Raw genomic sequence first — 21,645 nt, forward strand, 5'->3', positions numbered from 1 at the left:
AAGATGTCTTTTAGATCTTTTTTATTCCACGAGTTCCCTTTTGTCAGTGTACCTTCTCGCCCACTTTTTTTTTTTTTTTTTAATGTAATGGTTTCAAGTTCATTTTTCCAGTCTGGATTTAGCTGACTGCATCCCTGTAATGTCAGTATGTTCCTCTGTCCTTTGTGTATCTCATAAATTGGTAATCAGTGGAGGCCTGATTAGATTCAGACTCAGCACTTCAGGGGTGGGACAGGGTGGAGGCAAGACTACTTCATGAGCAGTGTTGTGTACTTCCATTAGGAGGGCCATAAGGCTCAGTGATAAAATATCTGCCTGCCACTGCTGGAGATGTGGGTTCGATCCCTGGGTTGGGAAGATCCCCTGGAGAGGAAGCGGCAACCCACTCCAGTATTTTTGCCTGGAAAATTCCATTGACAGAGGAGTCTGTTGACCATGGGGTCACAAAAAGTTGAACATGGACACGACTTAGCAACTAATCAACAACAATGTTTGCCTGTGCTTCTTTGGCTCATTGGAGCTTATTTAGTCTGGCTACCGAATCTTTTTGACACAGCACTGCAGATCTTTGGTAGCTTCTTTGCTTAGTAGTGTGATAAGATGTTCCTGAATTTATCATATGGATGTCCTGCCCCAAATTTTGAATCAGGATATTTCTCCAAGGAGAGGGCTTTGGGTGCCAGGTGTGATGTAAGTGAACTTAGTGACCTGTTCTCTGTGCAGTCTGAGTTTAGCTGCTTGCTCCCTTAGGTTTTATCTATGTATATTCTGTGTCTGACTTGCAGAAGAAGCAAAAATGCTCTGTTTTCACTGTAACTGTTAAGGATATATTCAGCTTTGATCACTTAATAGATAATTGATTGAATTGATGAAATACCTTGTTCTGGGCAGTATGGATAAATTGTCAGTTCTAGTGCTGTTTTTACAATAAACATAGGAGGAGTTGTTCTTCCTATATTTCATATTTTTTTACTTTGTAGCCATAAGTCATTTTTATTTCTGTATTCCTACTTTATATTTTATTAATGGAATAATGAAATTGGGAGATTTGTTTGATAGTATTTTATGAGCCAGAAGAGTTCATGATTTGTATTTCTCTTCTTCAAAGATTTTATAAGATCACCAGAATTAAAAATTCTTTTAATGTAACAAATTATTTCTTAACAGCTATATTACCCACCTACAACCACCAAACCTTTATTACACTATAAATATTTATGAATCACTGTAAGACATGGATGATTATATATGGCTTCTATTCATCCACTTGTTAAAAGTTGAATACTTCTGCATGTAGTCTATATTTAAGAAATATATTAAGTTTTCTGTGTGCTACTTAGAGTCTAGTATTTTAAGTTTTTAAAGATATGATGGGTAATAGACTATTTACTTTCAGTTCAGTTCTGTCACTCAGTAGTGTCCTACTCTTTGCGACCCCATGAACCGCAGCACTACAGGTCTCCCTGTCCGTCACCAACTCCTGGAGTCTACCCAAACCCATGTCCATTGTGTCAGTGATGCCATCCACCGTCTCATCCTCTGTCGTCCCCTTCTCCTCCGGCCCTCAATCTTTCCCAGCATCAGGGTCTTTTCAAACGAGTCAGCTCTTTGCATTAGGTGGCCAAAGTATTGGAGTTTCAGCTTCAACATTAAGTCCTTCCAATGAACACCCAGGACCGATCTCCTTTAGGATAGACTGGTTGGATCTCGTTGCAGTCCAAGTGACTCTCAAGAGTCTTCTCCAACACCACAGTTCAAAAGCATCAATTCTTCGGCACTCAGCTTTCCTTATAGTTCAACTCTCACATCCATACATGACTACTGGAAAAACCATAGCCTTGACTAGATGGACCTTGTTGGTAAAGTAATGTCTCTGCTTTTAAATATGCTATCTAGGTTGGTCATAACTTGCCTTCCAAGGAGCACGTGTCTTTTAATTTCATGGCTGCAATCACCATCCACAGTGATTTTGGAGCCCAGAAAAATAAAGTCAGCCACTATTTCCACTCTTTTCCCATCTATTTGCCATGAAGTGATGGGACCGGATGCCATGATCTTAGTTTTCTGAATGTTGAGCTTTAAGCCAACTTTTTCACTTTCCTCTTTCACTTTCATCAAGAGGCTCTTTAGTTCTTCTTCACTTTCTTCCATAAGGGTGGTGTCATCTGCATATCTGAGGTTATTGATATTTCTCCCGGCAGTCTTGATTCCAGATTGTGCTTGCTTCATCCAGCCCAGCGGTTCTCATGATGTACTCTGCATATAAGTTAAATAAGCAGGGTGACAATACACAGCCTTGACGTACTCCTTTTCCTATTTGGAACCAGTCTGTTGTTCCATGGCCAGTTCTAACTGTTGCTTCCTGACCTGCATACAGGTTCCTCAAGAGGCAGGTCAGATGGTCTGGTATTCCCATCTCTTTCAGAATTTTCCACAGTTTATTGTGATCCACACAGTCAAAGGCTTTGGCATAGTCAATAAAGCAGAAATAGATGTTTGGAACTCTCTTGCTTTTTGGATTATCCAGCAGATGTTGGCAATTTGATCTCTGGCTCCTCTGCCTTTTTTAAAACCAGCTTGAACATCTGGAAGTTCACGGTTCACGTATTGCTGAAGCCTGGCTTGGAGAATTTTGAGCATTACTTGACTAGTGTGTGAGATGAGTGCAATTGTGCATTCTTTGGCATTGCCTTTCTTTGGGATTGGAATGAAAACTGACCTTTTCCAGTCCTGTGGCTGCTGCTGAGTTTTCCAAATTTGCTGACATATTGAGTGCAGCACTTTCACAGCATCATCTTTTAGGATTTGAAATAACTCAACTGGAATTCCATCACCTCCAGTAGCTTTGTTCGTAGTGATGCTTCCTAAGGCCCACCTGACTTCACATTCCAGGATGTCTGGCTCTAGGTGAGTGATCACACCTTCACGATTATCTGGGTCGTGAAGATCTTTTTTGTCCAGTTCTTCTGTGTATTCTTGCCACCTCTTCTTAATATCTTTTGCTTCTGTTAGGTCCATACCATTTCTGTCCGTTATTGAGCCCATCTTTGCATGAAATGTTCCCTTGGTGTCTCTAATTTTCTTGAAAAGATCTCTAGTCTTTCCCATTCTATTGTTTTCCTCTATTTCTTTGCTTTGTTCGCTGGGGAAGGCTTTCTTATCTCTCCTTGCTATTCTTTGGAACTCTGCATTCATATGGGTATATCTTTCCTTTTCTCCTTGCCTTTCGCCTCTCTTCTTTTCACAGCTATTTGTAAGACCTCCTCAGACAGCCGTTTTGCTTTTTGGCATTTCTTTTTCTTGGGGATGGTCTTGCTCCCTGTCTCTTGTACAATGTCATGAACTTCTGTCCATAGTTCATCAGGCACTCTGTCTATCAGATCTAGGCCTTAAATCTATTTCTCACTTTCACCGTATAGTCATAAGAGATTTGATTTAGGTCATACCTGAATGGTCTAGTGGTTTTCCCTACTATCTTCAATTTAATTCTGAATTTGGCAAGAAGGAGTTCATGATCTGAGCCACTGTCAGCTCCTGGTTTTGTTTTTCCTGACTGTATAGAGCTTCTCCATCTTTGGCTGCAAATGATATAATCAGTCTGATTTTAGTGTTGACCATCTGGTGATGTCCATGTGTAGAGTCTTCTCTTGTGTTGTTTGAAGAGGGTGTTTGCTATTTACCTTAAGATAATGCAGTAATAATTAAATTTAATATAAATTAATAGAGTCAGTAGATATAAAAGGGCTTTTATACATGAAGTAATTTTTATAAACTGTTTTGTATTGCTTTTTTGCTAAGAAAATCAGCAGAGAAGAGATCTAAACTATATGACCAAGATTGAAGGGAAGTTTATGTACTGTAAGCATCTAAACAATTTTTCAAAGCTGAATTTAGTTTATATGGAATCCTAGTATTTGAAGCTAAGTAGGATTTTAATAGTATGTTTTCATCATCAATCAAATTTATGATTGTGCTCAGTCATGTCTGACTCTTTGCGACCCCATAGACTGTAGCCCATCAGGCTCCTCTGTCCATGGAATATTTCAAGCAAGAATCCTGGAGTGGTTTGCCAGTTCCTCCTCCATCTCAGGGTTTGAACCCATGTCTCCTTCATCTCTTACATTACAGGACGATTCCTTACCACTGAGCCACAGGGGAATGTAATTTTTTTTTTAATGGAGAGGCTTTTATGACTAATATGTACTATGGGATATTGCACTACAGGGTGATCTCAGAATCCAATTTTTTTTGTTTTTTTATTTGATGAAATATAGAGAATCCTGATTCATCCACATAAGTAAAGCTTTTAATTAGCGCAGTTAATAGAAATTTCATGTGTGTGTGTGTTTAATCTTGAATTAAACTAAACCAAAGACCTATCAGTGGGCTTCCCTGATAGCTTAGTTGGTAAAGAATCTGCCTGCAATGCAGGAGACTCCGATTTGATTCCTGGGTAGGGAAGATCCGCTGGAGAAGGGATAGGCTACCCACTCCGGTATTTGGGCTTCCCTTGTGGCTCAGCTGGTAAAGAATCTGCCTGCAATACGGGAGACCTGGATTCACTCCCTGGATTGGGAAGATCCCCTGGAGAAGGGAAAGGCTACCCACTCCAGTATTCTGGCCTGGAGAATTCCATGGACTGTAGAGCACATGGAGTGGCGAAGAGTCAGACATGACTGAGCGACTTTCACTTTCAAAGACCTAAAAGACCTAAGAGGAAATTTGCTTTAAAATATCTACCAAACACTCTTCATCAGAGTTTAAAATTCAGACAAGAAGCATCAAAAATCTAGAATAATTTATTTTTAAGTTTGGAATAATGACTAAAACTATAAGAATGCCTCAGCTAACCTTACAGGACAAATAGAATTTTTGTTGATTTTAAACACATAAATGTTTGTGTATTCTTATTTCTCACTATGATTTTTTAAATGTTTAATAATACATACTAATTTTCAAGTATTTTCATAATGCTTGGAACACCTTCATAGAATCTGAAATCTTCTGACTAATGTATCTCTGTGGAACTATCTCCTAAAAAAAAAAAAAGTTTGAAAAATTACTTAATCTAGGCTTTCTCTGTCTTTAAGATTGAATCTATTAGTCCCAGCACTGGTTAGTGGTAGAGGCTAGTTTGAGCCCAAATCTTACCTGTATGGCCTGAATTTATTTGCAAATATCCTTGGACAGGTAAATAAATTTAGATTTGATTTTGATGGTAGTATAGTACACACATATTTTTAGTGTTTATTTTCAAGACCAAGTCATGTACGACTTACTTAACAATTATAATCTTCTTTGAGATTTCCACAGGGATGGTGTTTGTCTACGTAGGTTCCTTTTTATAATCTTCCAATTTGGTTATTTACCTTTTTTTTACTTACTTCATTTAGGTATTTTTAAAATTAGTTATTTGACTTTTTTTCTCCACAGAGTTATAGTGAATGGTTGCATGGATTTGAGAAGAAGGCAAAAGAATGTGTGGCTGGAGCTTCAGGTTCAGAGGAGGTTAAGGTTAGTTCAAGAAGTAAAGCGTGTATATTTTAAACAAATGTAGAAAAAAAGAATAAATCAGAATTTGTCTTTAAGTTTGGGAAAGATAATAACTACATTATGAGTAGAATAGTGATCTTTTCAGAAAGTATAAGAAGGTGATTTCATTTTGTGTAAATTTTGGTACAAATGCTATTGTCTTCCTCATGTTTGATATGTGTACAAAACTGGTGTTTGTCATTTCTTTAGCTCTGTTATCTTAGTCATTTATAAAACTGAGTATTTATCTCTGATTCTCTTTTTAGTTTGGGTTCAGGAAGTAAAGATCAGTTAATAGGTAGAACCTGACTCGTTCACTAACATAACATCAAATAACACTATGCAGGAGTGTTCCGAGCCTAGATGCATTTTTATGCTTGACTGCTAAAATTTGGGATATTCACTTTTTTTGTATCACAAGTGGCATTGTGACTTTATTTCATACGAGGATCTCCTTTGATTTTACTGTCTCACTAAATAGTGACAAACCTATTTATATAAAATTGTATGATTATATTTTGTATTAAACGTACTCTAGGAGTTTTATCTTTTGGCCACTCCTCCTGGCTTCTCTGGTGGCTCAGAAAAATAAAGAATCTGCCTGCAATGCAGGATACCTGGGTTCAATCCCTAGGTTGGGAAGATCCACTGGAGAAGGGAATGGGAACCCACTCTAGTATTCTTGCCTGGAGAATCCCATGGACAGAGGAGCCTGGCAGGCTTCAGTCCTTAGGGTTGCAAAGAGTCAGACACAGCTGAGTGACTAAACTTTCTTTCCTGGCATGTGAGATCTTAGTTCCCTGACCAGGGTTCGAACCTGTGTCCCCTGCATTGGAAGCATGGAGTCTTAACCACTGGACTGCCAGGGAAGTCCCAGACTGGGAGTTTTATTAGGAAAATCAAATGACTTAACAGTGTCATTGAATTTCACTGCTACTTGAGAAGGTTGAAATGTAGTGATTAATGATAAAACAGAAGCCATTTATCTTAATATATCAATAAGTACAGAAACAAATTTGAAGCACAAAACTTTCTGGTAAAACGAGAGAATTTTTATTTATATCATTCTTTGCAGGATTTGGAGCACAAGTTGAAAGAAGCTGATGAAATGCACACATTGTTACAACTAGAGTGTGAAAAATACAAATCCGTCCTTGCAGAAACAGTAGGAAATGATTTTTAATCTACATTTTAAAATAATTATTAACTTATTACTTAGTGGCTTAAGTAGTTTATCTTGGTATTAGAACATGAATTTTTCAGAACAACTATACTTGTTCATAGGAAGGAATTTTACAGAAGCTACAGAGAAGTGTGGAGCAAGAAGAGAATAAATGGAAAGTTAAGGTTGATGAATCACAGAAGACTATTAAACAGGTATTTGAAGAAAGCTTAGGGAAAAAAAATAAGTAAGAGTTGTGTGAACTATTGAAAAAAAACAAAATCCAAACAGACTGGCCATTCTCAACGTGGGGGTTCTGGATCAGCAGCATCAGTATCACATGGGAACTTGTTAGAAATGCTTTTAGGCCCCACCCATAGCTTACTGAGGGTGAAACTCTGTGGGGCCAACACAGTTTTAAAGAGCACCCCCTGCAATGACAGTGTTTTAAAGAGTTTTAAAAACACTGTTTTAAAGAAGCCCCCCTCCCCAATGATACAGGATGTAAAGTGGTGTTAAAGAACCACAATGCGATAACATAAGGCAAACAATTTGGTGTTCACAATGTTTTAAAACACTGATTTGTGACTCATGATACAGTATTCAAGAAAAAGTAAGTCCTTCTTCTGTTCATGGGACCTGAATGTTGTTAATGTAGTCTTAGTTTTTCTTCTATTTATAGTTTTCCCTCCATATTCATCAGGGAAGTGGTTTCAGAATCTTCAAAGATGCCCAAATCTGGTATCTTGAATGCTCATATGAAATGGATAGTAGTACTTGGGTGTGGTAAAGAGTGCCGTCTCTTGCTCACTTGTTTTCCTGGGCCAACCTGTGCAGAATCTAGGATTGTTGATGGTATTCTGTAATAATACATTTGGGGATTGATGAAGCTGATCATCAGTTAATTGTTAAAAAATGAAGCACCTTAGCTGGACCTCATATAATGTCATGCAAATGAGGTAGGTTTTGACCACAGTTTAAATCAGGTTAGATGTGACACTCTCATTTTTAAGGGCTTTTAAAATTCAGTTATGGCTTTAAATGAGATACATTAAAAAAAAAAAAAACAAACCTCTGGGGACATGGTTTTTGAGGGAGTATCCTACTGTTTTTTCCCTTTGCCCAGCAAAGAAATAAAGCCACTTTCTCCTCCAAAAAGCCAAAAAAAAAAAACACCCCTCTGAAGTATCTAATTGATTAAAATTCTACAAGATAGAAAAGCCTTTGTATTGTTGGTGGTTTGACTTGGTCATATAATTATTTCACATTTCAGATGCAGTTGTCATTCACATCTTTGGACCAAGAGCTAGATCGGTTAAGAAGAGAAAATAAAGATATTGAAAATGTATGTTATCTCATTGTTTGATTTGTAACCTATGGCCTCATTTTTAGCATTAAGGGTTCTCTTACAGGCTGTGTTTTAAGATTTCTTTTATCAATGATGTGGTTGTTGTACCTTTATTGAGATGGTATAGTTTTGTATTCAGTAAGTGTTATAACTTTTCATTGTAGGGAAGCATCTTAAATATGTTTCTTAACTTTTCCTTCTTTGTTGCATTGCTAGCTGAGAAGAGAACGAGAGCATTTGGAAATGGAACTAGAGAAGGCAGAAATGGAACGATCTACTTATGTTACAGAAGTCAGAGAGGTACTTACAATAGAATTTTTTCAACCTTGCTTCTCAGGTGAAGTTAAATTTATAACAGAATGATAAAATATTTCAGTGTAAGTTGTTTGTGGCAGAGCTTCCAAGTAGCATACAAACATGGGATATCATAAGGAGATCAATCTTAAACTCTAAACTTCATTGCAGCTGAAAGATCTGTTGACTGAATTGCAGAAAAAACTTGATGATTCATATTCTGAAGCAGTAAGACAGAATGAAGAGCTAAATTTGGTAAGAAGCTTGTTCTCCACTGTGTATCAAGTAGGCTCTGAAAACACTTGTGTTGACATGTGGAGAAGCCATCCAAACCTTTCTCCTTGCTAACACCCTTAGCTTGGCATTTTTAAAGTTTAAGATAATCTTCATATTCTGATGATTCAAGATGGTCTGTCTTTTCTTGATTCCTAAGATGATCCTTCTTTTCTGAGCTCCTAACAGTGGCATGTTTGGCTTGCAACTCTTTCACAAGAAAGTTTTCTGTGTTTTATAAAACCAAATTTCTTCAACAGCATTATTTTCAGTGAATAAAGAAATTAAACAAGGTAAAGACTGGCTGTGTTGTAAAGTTTCTCTTCTTAGAGTTACCATAGTTAACTGGGCCTCCTGTTCTCTAACATGGAAGGAGATTATTGAAGGTGGAAGATACATACTCTTCTTTCAAGGGCAGTAATCCAATCTAGATTCTTATTTTAACTGGCATTTCTATACATTATATATAATGCAAAGCTTATGGAATTCTTTATCATCATCATATCATTCAGAGCATAATTTTAAAACTACAGTCTCAGAGTTAGCTAAATGTTGTATAAAGACATAGAGTACACTGTATTCCCATTCTTAAGTTTTCTGGAAATTTACACTGATTGACAGGCTTATTTGTTACATAAACATGACTATCTTATTGTATGTTTCAAACAATAGTCTGTCTGTCTGTGACTTTTAAAAATTAAGAATGTTACTAGATTTTTAAAAAGTACCTAACACCAATACAGTATACTAATGCATATATATGGAATTTGAAAGATGGTAACGGTAACCCTATATGCGAGACAGAATAAGAGACACAAATGCATAGAACAGTCTTATGGACTCTGAGGGAGATGGTGAGGGTGGGACGTTCTGGGACAATAGCATTGAAACATGTATATTATCATATGTGAAACAGAACACCATTCCAGGTTCGATGCATGAGACAAATGCTCAGGGCTGGGGCAATGGGATGACCCAGAGGGATGGGATGGAGAGGGAGGTGGGAGGGGGGTTCAGGATGGGGAACACATGTAAACCCATGGCTGATTCATGTCAATGTATGGCAAAAACCACTACAATATTGTAAAGTAATTAGCCCCCAACTAAAATTAAAAAAATTTTTTTTTAAATAAGTAAATAAATAAAAAGTACCTGAATGAACTCTAGTACAATCGCAATAAGCTAATTGTCTCCTTACTATAAGTTGATGCTGCCAAGTTTGGAATTTTCTTTTTAGTATTGCTGTATACCAAAGAAAATTTCTTAACTCATTCATGGTAAGCAGTGTTACAGCAGTGATCCATGGGAATCAATTTTCAGAGTAGGGCTGTCTATGAAATGTACACATCAAGTCCCCATCCTGACCCCCTGTCCATACACACACCCCTTTCTAGTTTTAAAATAAAATTTATCTTCATTTTACCTGAATTGAATCATTCCCAGTGCAATGTAAGATTAATTTTAGGTATATTTGCTATATATTGCACAGATTGGTACTGTGGTATGCTACAGCTTTAAGGGATATGCTTGTCCTATAATGTGGTTTTAAAAAAATCCATTTCTAACTACAGTTGTTGGAGATTTTACGTTTAACTTCAGTGCTTGGTGGCTGACTCCAATAGTAGCTTCAAACCCAAGGATTATGTAGAGTCTCCCTTTAGCCTGATGCTCTCTTTGTATATTTTGACCCTTCTGTCAAAAGGTCATTTTGAACGGTATTTAAATTTTTTTTTGCCTTGAGTTTGCAGTCTTCATTTTAATCTTTGTTTGTTTTTTGCTCAGGGTAACTGTTCCACATTTTAAGATATGTTAAGGTAATTTTGTTTTTGCTTATACATTGTATGTTCCTGGGCCAAAGGAATAACCTCTCTGATGTATGAAGTCAGAGTTAAATAAAGGAGCAAAAACTGAAGCATTTGGAAAAGAGTTTGCAAAATGAGTTTAATTAAAAAAGTTATTTTTTGTCAGTGAGTCCATTTCCTTCCTTCATAATTATTCAGAATAGTTACCAAGAGAAGAGGCAGTATGTATTGACGCTGGAGTTTAATACAGCTTTATAACTGTTTCAACAAGTTGGTTGAGATATATATGTTAAGATGTTTCTTGTGGGTATATTTAAGTCAGTGTGGTCTTGCACTCATCTCTAGTGACATCTTAAAGGATGAACAACATTTAAATTTTTGAAGATTTCATTTTCTGTTCAGTGTTTTTAAAAATATTACACAATTCTTAACTATATAGGTTAAGAAAACCTTTAAACATTTAAAATTAGTGAACTTTGCCTTTTAATTTGGAATAAAGGTGAATGGATATGCTTTATGAATAGTGAATAGCTGTGGCAAACCTAGATAGTGTATTAAAAAGCAAAGACATCACTTTTCCATCAAAGATCTGGATAGTCAAAGCTGTGGTTTTTCCAGTAGTCATATATAGATGTGAGAATTGGACCATAAGGCTGAGTGCCGAAGAATTGATGCTTTTGAATTGTGGTGTTGGAGAAGACTCTTAAGAGTCCCTTGGACTGCAAGGAGAGCAAACCAGTCAATTCTAAAGGAAATCAGTCCTGAATATTCACTGGAAGGACTGATGTTGAAACTGAAGCTCCAGTACTTTGGCCACTTGATGTGAAGAGCCGACTTATTGGAAAAGACCCTGATGCTGGGAAAGATGGAGGGCAGAAGGAGAAGGGGCTGACAGAGAATGAATTGGTTGGATGGCATCACTCACTCAATGGACATGAGTTTGAGCAAGCTCTGGGAGATAGTGAAGGACAGGAGAGACTGGTTTGCTGCAGTCCATGGGGTCCCAAAGACTTGAACACGACTTAAGTGACTGAACAATAACAGTACTTAAAATAGTAATACTCTACTGGAATTTGATGGTTTTGTTTTTATATTTGCAGTTTTCTAAACTCTAGTTTGTTTCTGTAGCTTTTCTTAAGTTTAGCTTTACAGATTGGAACCTCCACTGCTTACAGCTTTTCTATACATCTGGTGCAGCATATTGGCTAATCCACTGTGCATAATAACTGTTAGTGATCTCATTCTTTCTCATTCATTCTTCAGTCCTAGGGGTCTCAGCATAATCAAAGAAGGATGTGAATTAACTTAATTGTGGTGTTCCTTTATTTTTACAGTTAAAGAAACAGTTAAATGAAACACACGCAAAACTTAGAACTGAACAAAGTGAAAGACAGAAGGTAGCTGGTGACTTGCATAAGGTAAGACACTGCTTGTCCTGAAGATGCCGTATCATCATAATGTATTGTATGTTGAGTCTTAAGCTGACATACTGCTAACTCTGAATTTATTCTTTTGCATCATCCCATTAATTTGTTCTTAAATTTAAGCTGTTTGCTACATAGTTACATATTTGGAACTAGACTTTTTGGCTTGTTTTTCCATTTTTCTTAATTCGCTTCTTTTCATTATATTTATATAATTAATTGCTTTGTAAAGTACAGATTACATTTTGAATTCAATTGGTACTACTCTTAAAAAATTGGGTTGCACCTATATATTTTTTATTGGGATTTGCTTATATAGTCATTTACAAAGTATGTTTCTTTTGATCTTCATGCTTCCCTGTTGGTTCAAATAGTAAAGAATCCACCTGCAATGCGGAAGACCTGGGTTTGAATCCTGGGAAGATCTCCTGGAGAAGGGAATGGCTACCCACTCCAGTATTCTTGCCTGGAGAATTCCATAGTCAGAGGAGCCTAGCAGTCTACAGTCCATGGGGTCGCAAAGAGTTGGACATGAGTGACTTTCACCTCACCTCATCTCACCTCATGTATCTAAAAGAAGTGTAGACCTCTGCTGTTTCAGAAATTCATTCCTTTATTTCTTTGTAGAAGTGTTTCTCTTAATCTCACATAGATGGGTGATCTTTAGAATTACGTTTTTTATTCTTTGCGTTCGTTTGACAAGTTATTTGTAATTCTGTTGAGATTTTTCATAGTGTTATTTGTTTATGCTTTTATCAGAGCTGCTTTTGAGCTATGATTGTTTTCATAGGAGATATAGTCAGCAAAACAAATATGTCACTTTCTGAAAGATTGAAGGAAATATTTCTGTTGGTTCTATATGATTATAGCTTACAATTATTATACAAAAGTCTAGGACTCTAGAGTCGGTTCAGATTTCTTTGATGTTGTTGCCAGTAGAGAAAATGTGAACTTAAAAAGTTTTGGACCTCTGACTTAGACATATATAATACATTGTCAAGACTGAGCAATCTAATTTACTTTGATACTTGATTTTAGTGTTTGACACTGGACAAACTAATAAAACACTCTGCTTTAGCCTAACAATTTATTTTCTCAGAAGATGCTTTAAAGATATTAAACAGGTGCTCAAAGATACAGATATGCCATTATTTATTTGGCATAAAATAGCAACAGTAGTTGATAGTGAACTGCCCCATATCTATACAATAGAAATATTGTGTAAGTCGTGATTGGAAATGCATGTAAATATTTATTGACATGTAAAAAGATAAAATTTTTCATGAAGTAATGTGTATGTTAAAAGCCCACTTAAAGAATATTTTCCACCAATCTTCCGTTAGGAGGTGTATGCACTGATGAGGGATTCACACCAGGAATCAACAAACTCAAAATTTTAGGATTTACTGGCCACCTATAGTTTCTTTCACATACTCTTTGTCTAACATGACTTTTTAAAAATGTAAAAACCATTTGTAGCTTGTGAACTGTACAGAGTGTGGCTAGATTTGGCCAGCCTCTGATCTAGACTAATATCACTAATGTGATCTTGATCTAACCTAAATACCACTGAAGTTATTTCTGCTTTTAATTTCTTTATACATTTTCTTCATTGTTTGAACTTTTAAAAATGGTGAGCATGTGTTTTTATAATCTGGTAGGGGAGATAGCTATTTGATTTTGAAGAAAAAACTTGAACAGATTGACTTTATGTTGTATTGTAAGAAGAGCTTTAGTTTTATACAAAATATGTAAGGAAATCACTCATTTTTTCATATGTATATAGAGTTATCCATCAATTGTAGTACTGATAGGCTGTATATTGCTTTCTTTACAGGCTCAACAGTCACTGGATCTTATCCAGTCAAAAATAGTAAAAGCTGCTGGAGACATTTCTGTTATTGAGAATAGTGCTTTTTCCCAAGAAACGGTATGCCTTTTCTTTAGCTCCAAATCTCTGGGCTAATTACCTTATAAATTATGTGAAGAATGAAAAATGTATAAGATCCACCTCTGACTGAAAAAATGCCTTTGTAATGTGCTTCCATCAGTTATGTTGCATTCTTAACTCAAGGTCATCTTTTCTTTGAGGTATCTTATCTGAAATTCTATGTTTTTATTTATGTTTGTTTTCACTTTAGCTTGGTGAGATATTACATTAATGTTTAGGTTTGAGTTGGGGGGTATTATGGTATACTACTTAAGACTGTAGACTCTGCTTCTTGCATTTGAATCCTGATTCTGTTGTTCAATAGCTGTGTGACTGACTTAGGGGAAACTCTTTAGCCTCTCTGGGCTTTAGTTGCTCCATGTATAAAAGATAATGATAATAGTACGTATTTTGTAGGATTGTTGAAGGGAGTAAGTGAGTTACTATCTAAAACACTGAGAATAGTGGGTAACCCAGTAGTGCCTCAAATTTAGTAAGAGCTCAATATATGTTTGTTATTTTTCTGTTGTTGTGAGTGTATTCTCCTTTGGTTCTCTGTACATTTTTCTATGAAAGGAGAAAAGGATTTATGTCTGATATTCATAGATCCTTTATTTTTCCCTTTGTAGCCTAGTGACAACATTTATAACATTAAACTTTCTTGGATGCAGACTGACTTGCACTGCTAGGTAGCAAATACTATCGCTCTGTGTGGTTTTTATTGTCAGTTTTCATGTCATCTTTCAGATTTTTTATATCTGTGTGTGAAACAACCATAAAATATTTTCTGTTTTTGGTTGCAAATGCCTTTTCCTTATGCTTAGGGTTTTTCATCTCTTTAATCTTTTTCTTAGGAGTCTTCTGAGAGGGAGTCAATGTCTGTAAGTCTAAATCAGACTGTAACACAGTTACAGCAGTTGCTTCAGGCAGTAAACCAACAGCTCACAAAGGAGAAAGAACACTATCAGGTATTAGGTAAGAATAACTGAAGAACTGTTGTCTGTCTGTGGATAATTGACGTAGTGTGTGTGTGAATGTATATACAGTGTATATTTACCATAAATATAGAAACTCTTGTTACTGTAGTGGAAATTTTCCCTCTGTATCTCTTTCAAAACCTCCAAATGACAGCTTTAGATTTCTTGGAGTTTTATTTCCATCTTGTGCATACTTTGATCTTGTAGTTTAGAGAAGAAAAAACATACCTTTTTTAAAAAAAAATACGTACTTTTTTTTTTTTAAGTATATAGAAGTTTCGTGAGTGTAGCATTATACTTGTATACATTGCAAGGTCATAACCACCATAAGACGAGTTATCATCTGTCACCGTACAGTTGACCTCCTTTTTCACTTTTGCCCACCCTCCAATTCCCTTCCCCTCTGGTAACCACTAAGCTGTTCTGTTTTGTGAGTCTTTGTTTTGTCTTATTTTGTCTCATTGTTTTTGTTTTTTTAGATTCCACATATGAGTGAAATCATGTTATTTGTCTTTCTCTGACTTAGTTTATTTAGCATAATACTTCCAAATTCTAACCATGTTGTTGCAAATGGCAGGATTTCCTTTTTTTTTATGGCTGAGTAGTAATTCATTGTGTGTGTGTGTGTGTGTTTACCTTCTCTATCCATTTACTCATTAGTGGACACTTAGGTTGTTTCTATAAATCTTGGCTATTGTGAATAATGCTGCAATAAACAGAGCAGTATATATATCTTTTTGAATTAGTATTTTCATATAGAAACACTTTTCGTTTCATCCTTTGACCTTTCACATAAGATGCTTAACTGAAAAATTGTCACCACAATTTACATTGGAAGCTGGGTTTTATTTAAGGTTGCTTATGGGTAACCAAAGAAATACATTTTTTAATTCTTAAAGTGAGAGTCTTAGCTGAAGATAAATAAACCATCATTAGCCAAACTATGTTATGAAATTTTATTGCCCTTATTACCTGAGAATGTATGTTGATGAATTCATTGTTGGTTCCTGGGTTTTACCTGTTATAAGAATGACTTAAGTCACAATGCCGTGGGTGATTAAGATGTTCTGGTATGCACTGAATACTTTAGGTATTCTTCTTTTGAAACTGTTTGTTCTGTAATAATCATGCTGTCCTGGAGATCAGTGGAGTGGCCTGTGCAATGCCACGGGGCAACTTACCACTGAATTCTTCCTTTTCAGTACTCATCTACTCTTAGCTTATGCAAAGGCCTCAGGATAGGTTAGTGAAAGTCGCTTAGTCATGTCTGACTCTTTGTGATCCCGTGGACTATACAATCCATGCAATTTTGCGGGCCAGAATACAATTTTGTGGGCCAGAATACAATTTTGTAGCCATTTCTTTCTCCAGGGAAACTTTCGAACCCAGGTCTCCCGCATTGCAGGCGGATTCTTTACCAACTGAGCTACCAGGGAAGCCCCAGGATAGGTTGGGTGCCCTGGAAAAGTTGGGAGGGACCTCCGTCTTGATTCCAGGGGCATTCTGTCTCACTTGTAGATTGATCGTCCTCTTGCCTGCCTTAATACATACTCTTCCTTAAACTGCTATTTCAGGTCAGCTACCTCTAAGAAGACTTTGCACATAAACTTAACTCATTCTTCTAATTTGTCAGCAACAAGAATTATATCTCAGTCTTTTATCCTTGGTAAGCTGACTTCTCAGTTGCCTACAGTTAAACTTGTACCACTTTACCACCCTCCCCCAACTGAGGAAATAACCTTGCTTCCTGTGTCCCAGGGCAGCTTTCCTTGCCATATCTTCAGTCCTGTTTTCTTCTCCACATATGGTTTCTGTTTAGTCTTGAAAACATGCTCAAATATATTATTTTAACTTTATGCTTCAAGATACCACCCTAATTTTTTTATTTCACTGCTTAACAAAAATTTTTGAAAGAAGAAACTAGCTTCACAGTATCTACTTCTTTACTTGCTACCTTCTGCTCCAGAGAAAGGCTTCTCTTTCTGCTGTTCCAGGAACTGGATGAAATGACCTGTTACTCCATGTCATTCATTAGTGATTTCCTAATTGCTGGAGTTACTACAGGATCTTCTTTTGCATACAAGATACTGTGAATAGTTATGAATTCTAAATATGGTGAGGTCAGTCCATAGAAGGGTTTCATTTCTGAGAACCTACAAAATTATAAGCTGTCCTGTTACCCTTTTCCTTTAGGACTTGTCGATAATACTTCACTAGCATCTCAAAATTATTCCCTAGTTATTTTCTTTGTTTTCCTAGACATGTAGTCTGAACCATTTTGGCTTGCCTGTTTCCACTTTGGTCTTAATCATATAAAATTTGAGCCTTACACTGATCATCAGTGATAACACTTTCATTTTTCAGATTTTTTTCTTTCTGGCTTATAAAATTACAATGTGTAATTTGTTAAAAGAAATTCATATACCCTGGCAACATAGCTAAAACAGAACTGTTGTTTAGCAGGAAGCTTACCTAAGTGATAACTCAGCATTCTTTTGTCAGCTGGTGAACATAAGTACACTTTTGGCAAGTGAAAGGGTGGTGGAGTAATCAGTAGTATATCATGCAGGATAGATGGATTGTATGAATTTAGAGGTCCACCAGCACTTGAGAACTCTTTCCTTGCATAGGTTCTATCCAGCACTGACAATGGTAACCCCTCTGTAGGGATCCCTTGGTTCCCACAGCTTTTCTTTATGCCTTTTAAATGTTTGTGTTACCCTTAGTTTTTTAACTTCAGCCATCATTTTTGCTCAGTGTATTCTCCCTCTTGTTGACTCTTTTAAAACTATCAATACTACCAGATGATTAAATTGGAAATACAAATTTCTTAATCATCAGAACTTCTAGGTTAATGTCTGATGTCAAGAATCTTCTCTTTTTTTCCCCCTGTTTTATTTAGGTATAGATTATTACTTTTTTTAAAATTGAAGTATAGTTAACTTACAATGTTGTTTTAGTTTATGGTATACAGCAAACACACATATTTTAATATCTTTTCCATTATATTATAAGATATTAAATATAGTTCCCTCTAGTGCTGAAGAGTAGAACCTTGTTGTTTATTTTATATATGGTAGTTTGCATTTGCTAATCCATTGGTTTAATTAATCCAATATTAATCCAATAGTCCATTGGTTTGCAGAGTTGGACATAACTTAGCAACTAAACAACAGCAATAACATGTTAACTCTTTTTAGTTTTTTGAAAAACCTCCATACTGTTTTCCATATCGGCTGAACCAATTTACTTTCCCACCAGGAATCTTACTTCTTCTTAGTATGTATTTCAAGTGCATATGAATTGTTTAAGGTAATGCTATACATTTTCAGTATGGGAAAATCTATTTTTAAAAGGCAAAAATGAGAGACATAATATATAGTAATTTAGTTTTCTAAATCCTAATACACAGAACTTAGCATTTCTGTGAATTGTAGGGGTAGGTGTATTTATCTTGTATCCTTAACTTATAAAACATTAATCTTTCTTTTCTCCTGGAAGTCTGCCTACTCATCTGTTTTTCTCTCCCCACCCCACCACCTCTCCAAAAAGAGGGCTATCATTCCCCCATGCTTTTTTAAAAATATGTATTTATTTATTTAATGGCTGTGTTGGGTCTCAGTTGCAGCACTCTGGCTTCTGTCATTGTGGACGTGGGCTTAGCTGCTCTGCAGCATGTGGGATTTTAGTTCCTAGACCAGGGATTGAACCTGTGTCCTCTCGATTGGAAGGCAAATTCTTAACCACTGGACCACCAGGGACGTCCCTCCCCCATGCTTTTAATTAAAGTAATTTTTTTTTTACAGCTTTGGACTGATAAATTTTTTTTACAGCTTGTAGTATAAGTTTTTTTGTTTTTAGATACCTACTTTTTCTTATGTTGCATGTTTGCCTGGTTTCTAAGTGTTCCAAGTGTATATCTGACCATACCAGAAAACTTTATTACCCTAGTGTCTTTGATTGGCTGCTATAACAAAAATCTTATATACTGGCTTAAGCAGCTGAGATTTATTTTTCACAATTTTGGAGGCTGGGGGAGACTCAGATCAAGGCACCAGTAGATTTCTGTCAGGTGAGACCCACTTCCTGGTTTAAAGATGGCCATCTTTTTTTCTGTCCTCAGTTGGCAAAAGGGGCAGTGGAGCTCTCTGGGGTTCTTTTTATAAGGGTATTAAATCCCATTGATGAGTGGAATCTCCTAAGGGCCCCATTTCCAAATACCATTACCATAGGGGTTACAATCTTAACATAAGAATTTTGAGGGAGAGGGAGACACTAACATTGAGACCAAAACACCCAGGATCCCTTACCTGGAACCTGTTTATGGAATCATGTGGAAGAAGGATGATGGTTTTAACAGCTAACACTTTGTAAGTGTTCCTCTAAGAATGAACATGCTTCTAACATGTGGTCATTCATTTAAATATTCACAACAACCCAGTGCAGTAGATAGGTAGGGATTGTTAATAATAATCCCTTATTATATTATAATTCCCATTTTATAGCAGAGCCAAAGAGGTTCTGTAAATTGCCCAAAGTCACATAGCTAGAACTAGTTGAGCTGGGATTTAAATCAAGGTGGTCGGAGCCCAGGCTCTGTGCTCTTAATCTGTACTTTTCTCCTCCCTACTTCAAGCACTGTGTGTTCTGATCCTTGTTGTCATTGCTTTCTTTTCTCCTCATTCTATCTAATCCTCTCTTGCCAACCTCTTGTAGTTTCTTCCTTCAGTCCTGGCTTTTTCCTAAAGTTGATATTTAGTTTGTCAGTAATGAATTAGACTTTTAATGTATCCAGGAAAAACTGAGGTGAAATTTTGTTTATGTGTTTGGTATATATGTGCCCTCCTTACTCCCTTTAACAAACAGATTTTTTAACAATACAGTTGTCTTTTGTTTCTGAAAGAAAAAAGTTCCTTTTTGGTGTATGGGAGTTAATGTTTCAGATAAAGACTAGCTTCTATTTCTATACTTTACACTTGATTGTCATATGGATCTTCATTTTCTGTCATGTGTTTACACAGCACTTCTTAGTTTAATGTACCAGTGGCCTATGTAGACTTTCTGATCTGCTGTTAATCTTGCCTCGATTATAGTATGTGATAGCCAGTGATTACTTTTAACTTTCTGATTGCTTCTTTTCACCTAAACTTTTTGAAAAATTTCACACATAGTGAAAAGTTGAAAGAATATATAACACTCAGTCACCCTTCAACTGCTTCATCTTTTTATTTGTGTATACATATTTTGTTGCTGTTAAACCATTAGAAAGTAACTTTCAGATAACATGATCTTTTATCCCTAAGCACTTAAATATGCATCTCAAGAACAAAGATATTCTCTTATAAATCTGTAGTATCACTGTCACATCCAAAATCATCACAACAGTATTTCTGTAATATCACCCATTTTTAAGCGCATATTCAGGTGTCTCCAGTTATACCTGAAATATCTTTTTAGTTACTTTTTTCCAAACCAGGATCCAATCAGACTTCACATGTTGCATATGGTTAAATCCTTTTAGTTTTTTTAATGGCTTTTGAAGTTTAATTTCTTTGGTCATTTTGTCTGACTTGGAGAGCTTCAAAAGGCCTTAGAAAATCTCTGAAACTTAAATTATTTATTCGTGGGTGGAGAGTTGTAAATTTCAGTCTCTTTTCAGTGTTGTTGATGCATCTTATTAGCTTTATAGTCTCTTGAGTGGAGCAGTAATACAAATGGATTCCCAATGTTGTTTTCTTAAATGTTTTCTAAATAGGGTTCAAATCTAAATAGGGTTCAAAATCCCTTTTAGTCTCAGTTTGGTCTGAAGTTTTGGCTTACATATTTTAAAATCCATCTGAAAACTTCTTCTGAATCCTGAGATTTTTCTCTTATTTTTGATTACCATTAGTATTGATTGTTCTGATTTTAGTTGAAAGGGCCATGCTAGATCAAATGGAATATATACCTTTGGTGTTTGACAGATGTCTTCTGATTGTCTTTTGTTTCTATGTTTTAAAATGAATTTGTTTCTTTCTGATCTTTTGCAGAGTGAAGTAATTGGGAAGCTGTTCATTCAAGGATAACAGAAGGCATTGTATTATATTTTGCCAAATTAAAGCCTTATTTATGTTTTCACCCTTTCTACTTTGTCAGAAACACTGAACAGAGTTTTGTCTTTTCTAATCCTTATTAGACTACTGATTAAAAGAGAGAAAAAAGCCAACTCTGTAGACACCTTCAGAGTTTAGTTTTATAATAAAAACTGTTTGAATAATTAGACCTTTACATTCCTGAAGATAAACATGTAATCTTTTATCTTATTTTGCTCAATAAAATTGTTCAGAAGATCAAAAGTGGTAAAGACAATGTAAAATTTAACATTTTAATACTGATGTTGTACACTGTTTTACTTAACATTTTGGGGAGTAACTGCCTCTGACTTCAACTCAAGAAAATACTTTTTGTTGCTAATGTAATCGGTTTTTGTAATGGCATCAGCAAATAAAGGGATGCTTATTATTCAAATATGTTCTGATTTTCATTGAGCTTTAACAAATTTCATTAGCACTTCAGAGCAACATAATTTAGAGCACAGTCATTAATCGCAACTTTAGACAAGATAGGTTTGTTGTGTGTATACCTTCTCAGCTGGAGCTCTGGGTCTTCTCTGTGGTTGTGTGCCATGTAAACTGTGTCCTGAAGTTCTGTGGCTTATAGAAAGGATGGGGGCAAGTGTTTAAGCTTTCAGGCTTACCACCCTCACTTTAGGTAGAAGAGCTCTACTTTATTTTTATTACTATTGCTATTTTAAGTAATAATTAACTTTTTAGTTTCCTTCTTATCAGATACTGTTACACAGACTACATATGTTACCTTTTTTGTTTTGGACTAGTTGATACCATGTTTTATCTTTTGTTTTCT

General features: G+C 35.9%; 1 protein-coding gene across 50 annotated transcripts in view; it reads left to right on the top strand.

Annotated features, from left to right (window-relative positions):
* KTN1 (kinectin 1) overlaps positions 1-21,249 on the top strand; it is a 108,056-nt gene extending 86,807 nt beyond the window's left edge. For 15 of the 50 annotated variants that reach the window (XM_081509533.1, XM_081509537.1, XM_081509557.1 and 12 more), the window contains 9 exons: positions 5,434-5,514; positions 6,608-6,697; positions 6,817-6,909; positions 7,968-8,039; positions 8,259-8,342; positions 11,746-11,829; positions 13,673-13,765; positions 14,620-14,740; positions 20,772-21,249. In XM_081509533.1, coding sequence (XP_081365659.1) covers positions 5,434-5,514; positions 6,608-6,697; positions 6,817-6,909; positions 7,968-8,039; positions 8,259-8,342; positions 11,746-11,829; positions 13,673-13,765; positions 14,620-14,740; positions 20,772-20,776 — 723 coding nt within the window. In that variant the 3' untranslated portion in view covers positions 20,777-21,249. Of the gene's footprint in view, positions 1-5,433; positions 5,515-6,607; positions 6,698-6,816; positions 6,910-7,967; positions 8,040-8,258; positions 8,343-8,507; positions 8,592-11,745; positions 11,830-13,672; positions 13,766-14,619; positions 14,741-20,771 lie in introns of all 50 variants that reach the window. The other 35 variants (XM_081509522.1, XM_081509524.1, XM_081509544.1 and 32 more) reach the window with 7 other exon arrangements.
* Positions 21,250-21,645: the final 396 nt, after the last annotated feature.

Source organism: Giraffa tippelskirchi, chromosome 7 (genome assembly GCF_054371585.1).
Source record: "Giraffa tippelskirchi isolate mGirTip1 chromosome 7, T2T-mGirTip1v1.2.pri, whole genome shotgun sequence".
NCBI lineage: Eukaryota > Metazoa > Chordata > Mammalia > Artiodactyla > Giraffidae > Giraffa > Giraffa tippelskirchi.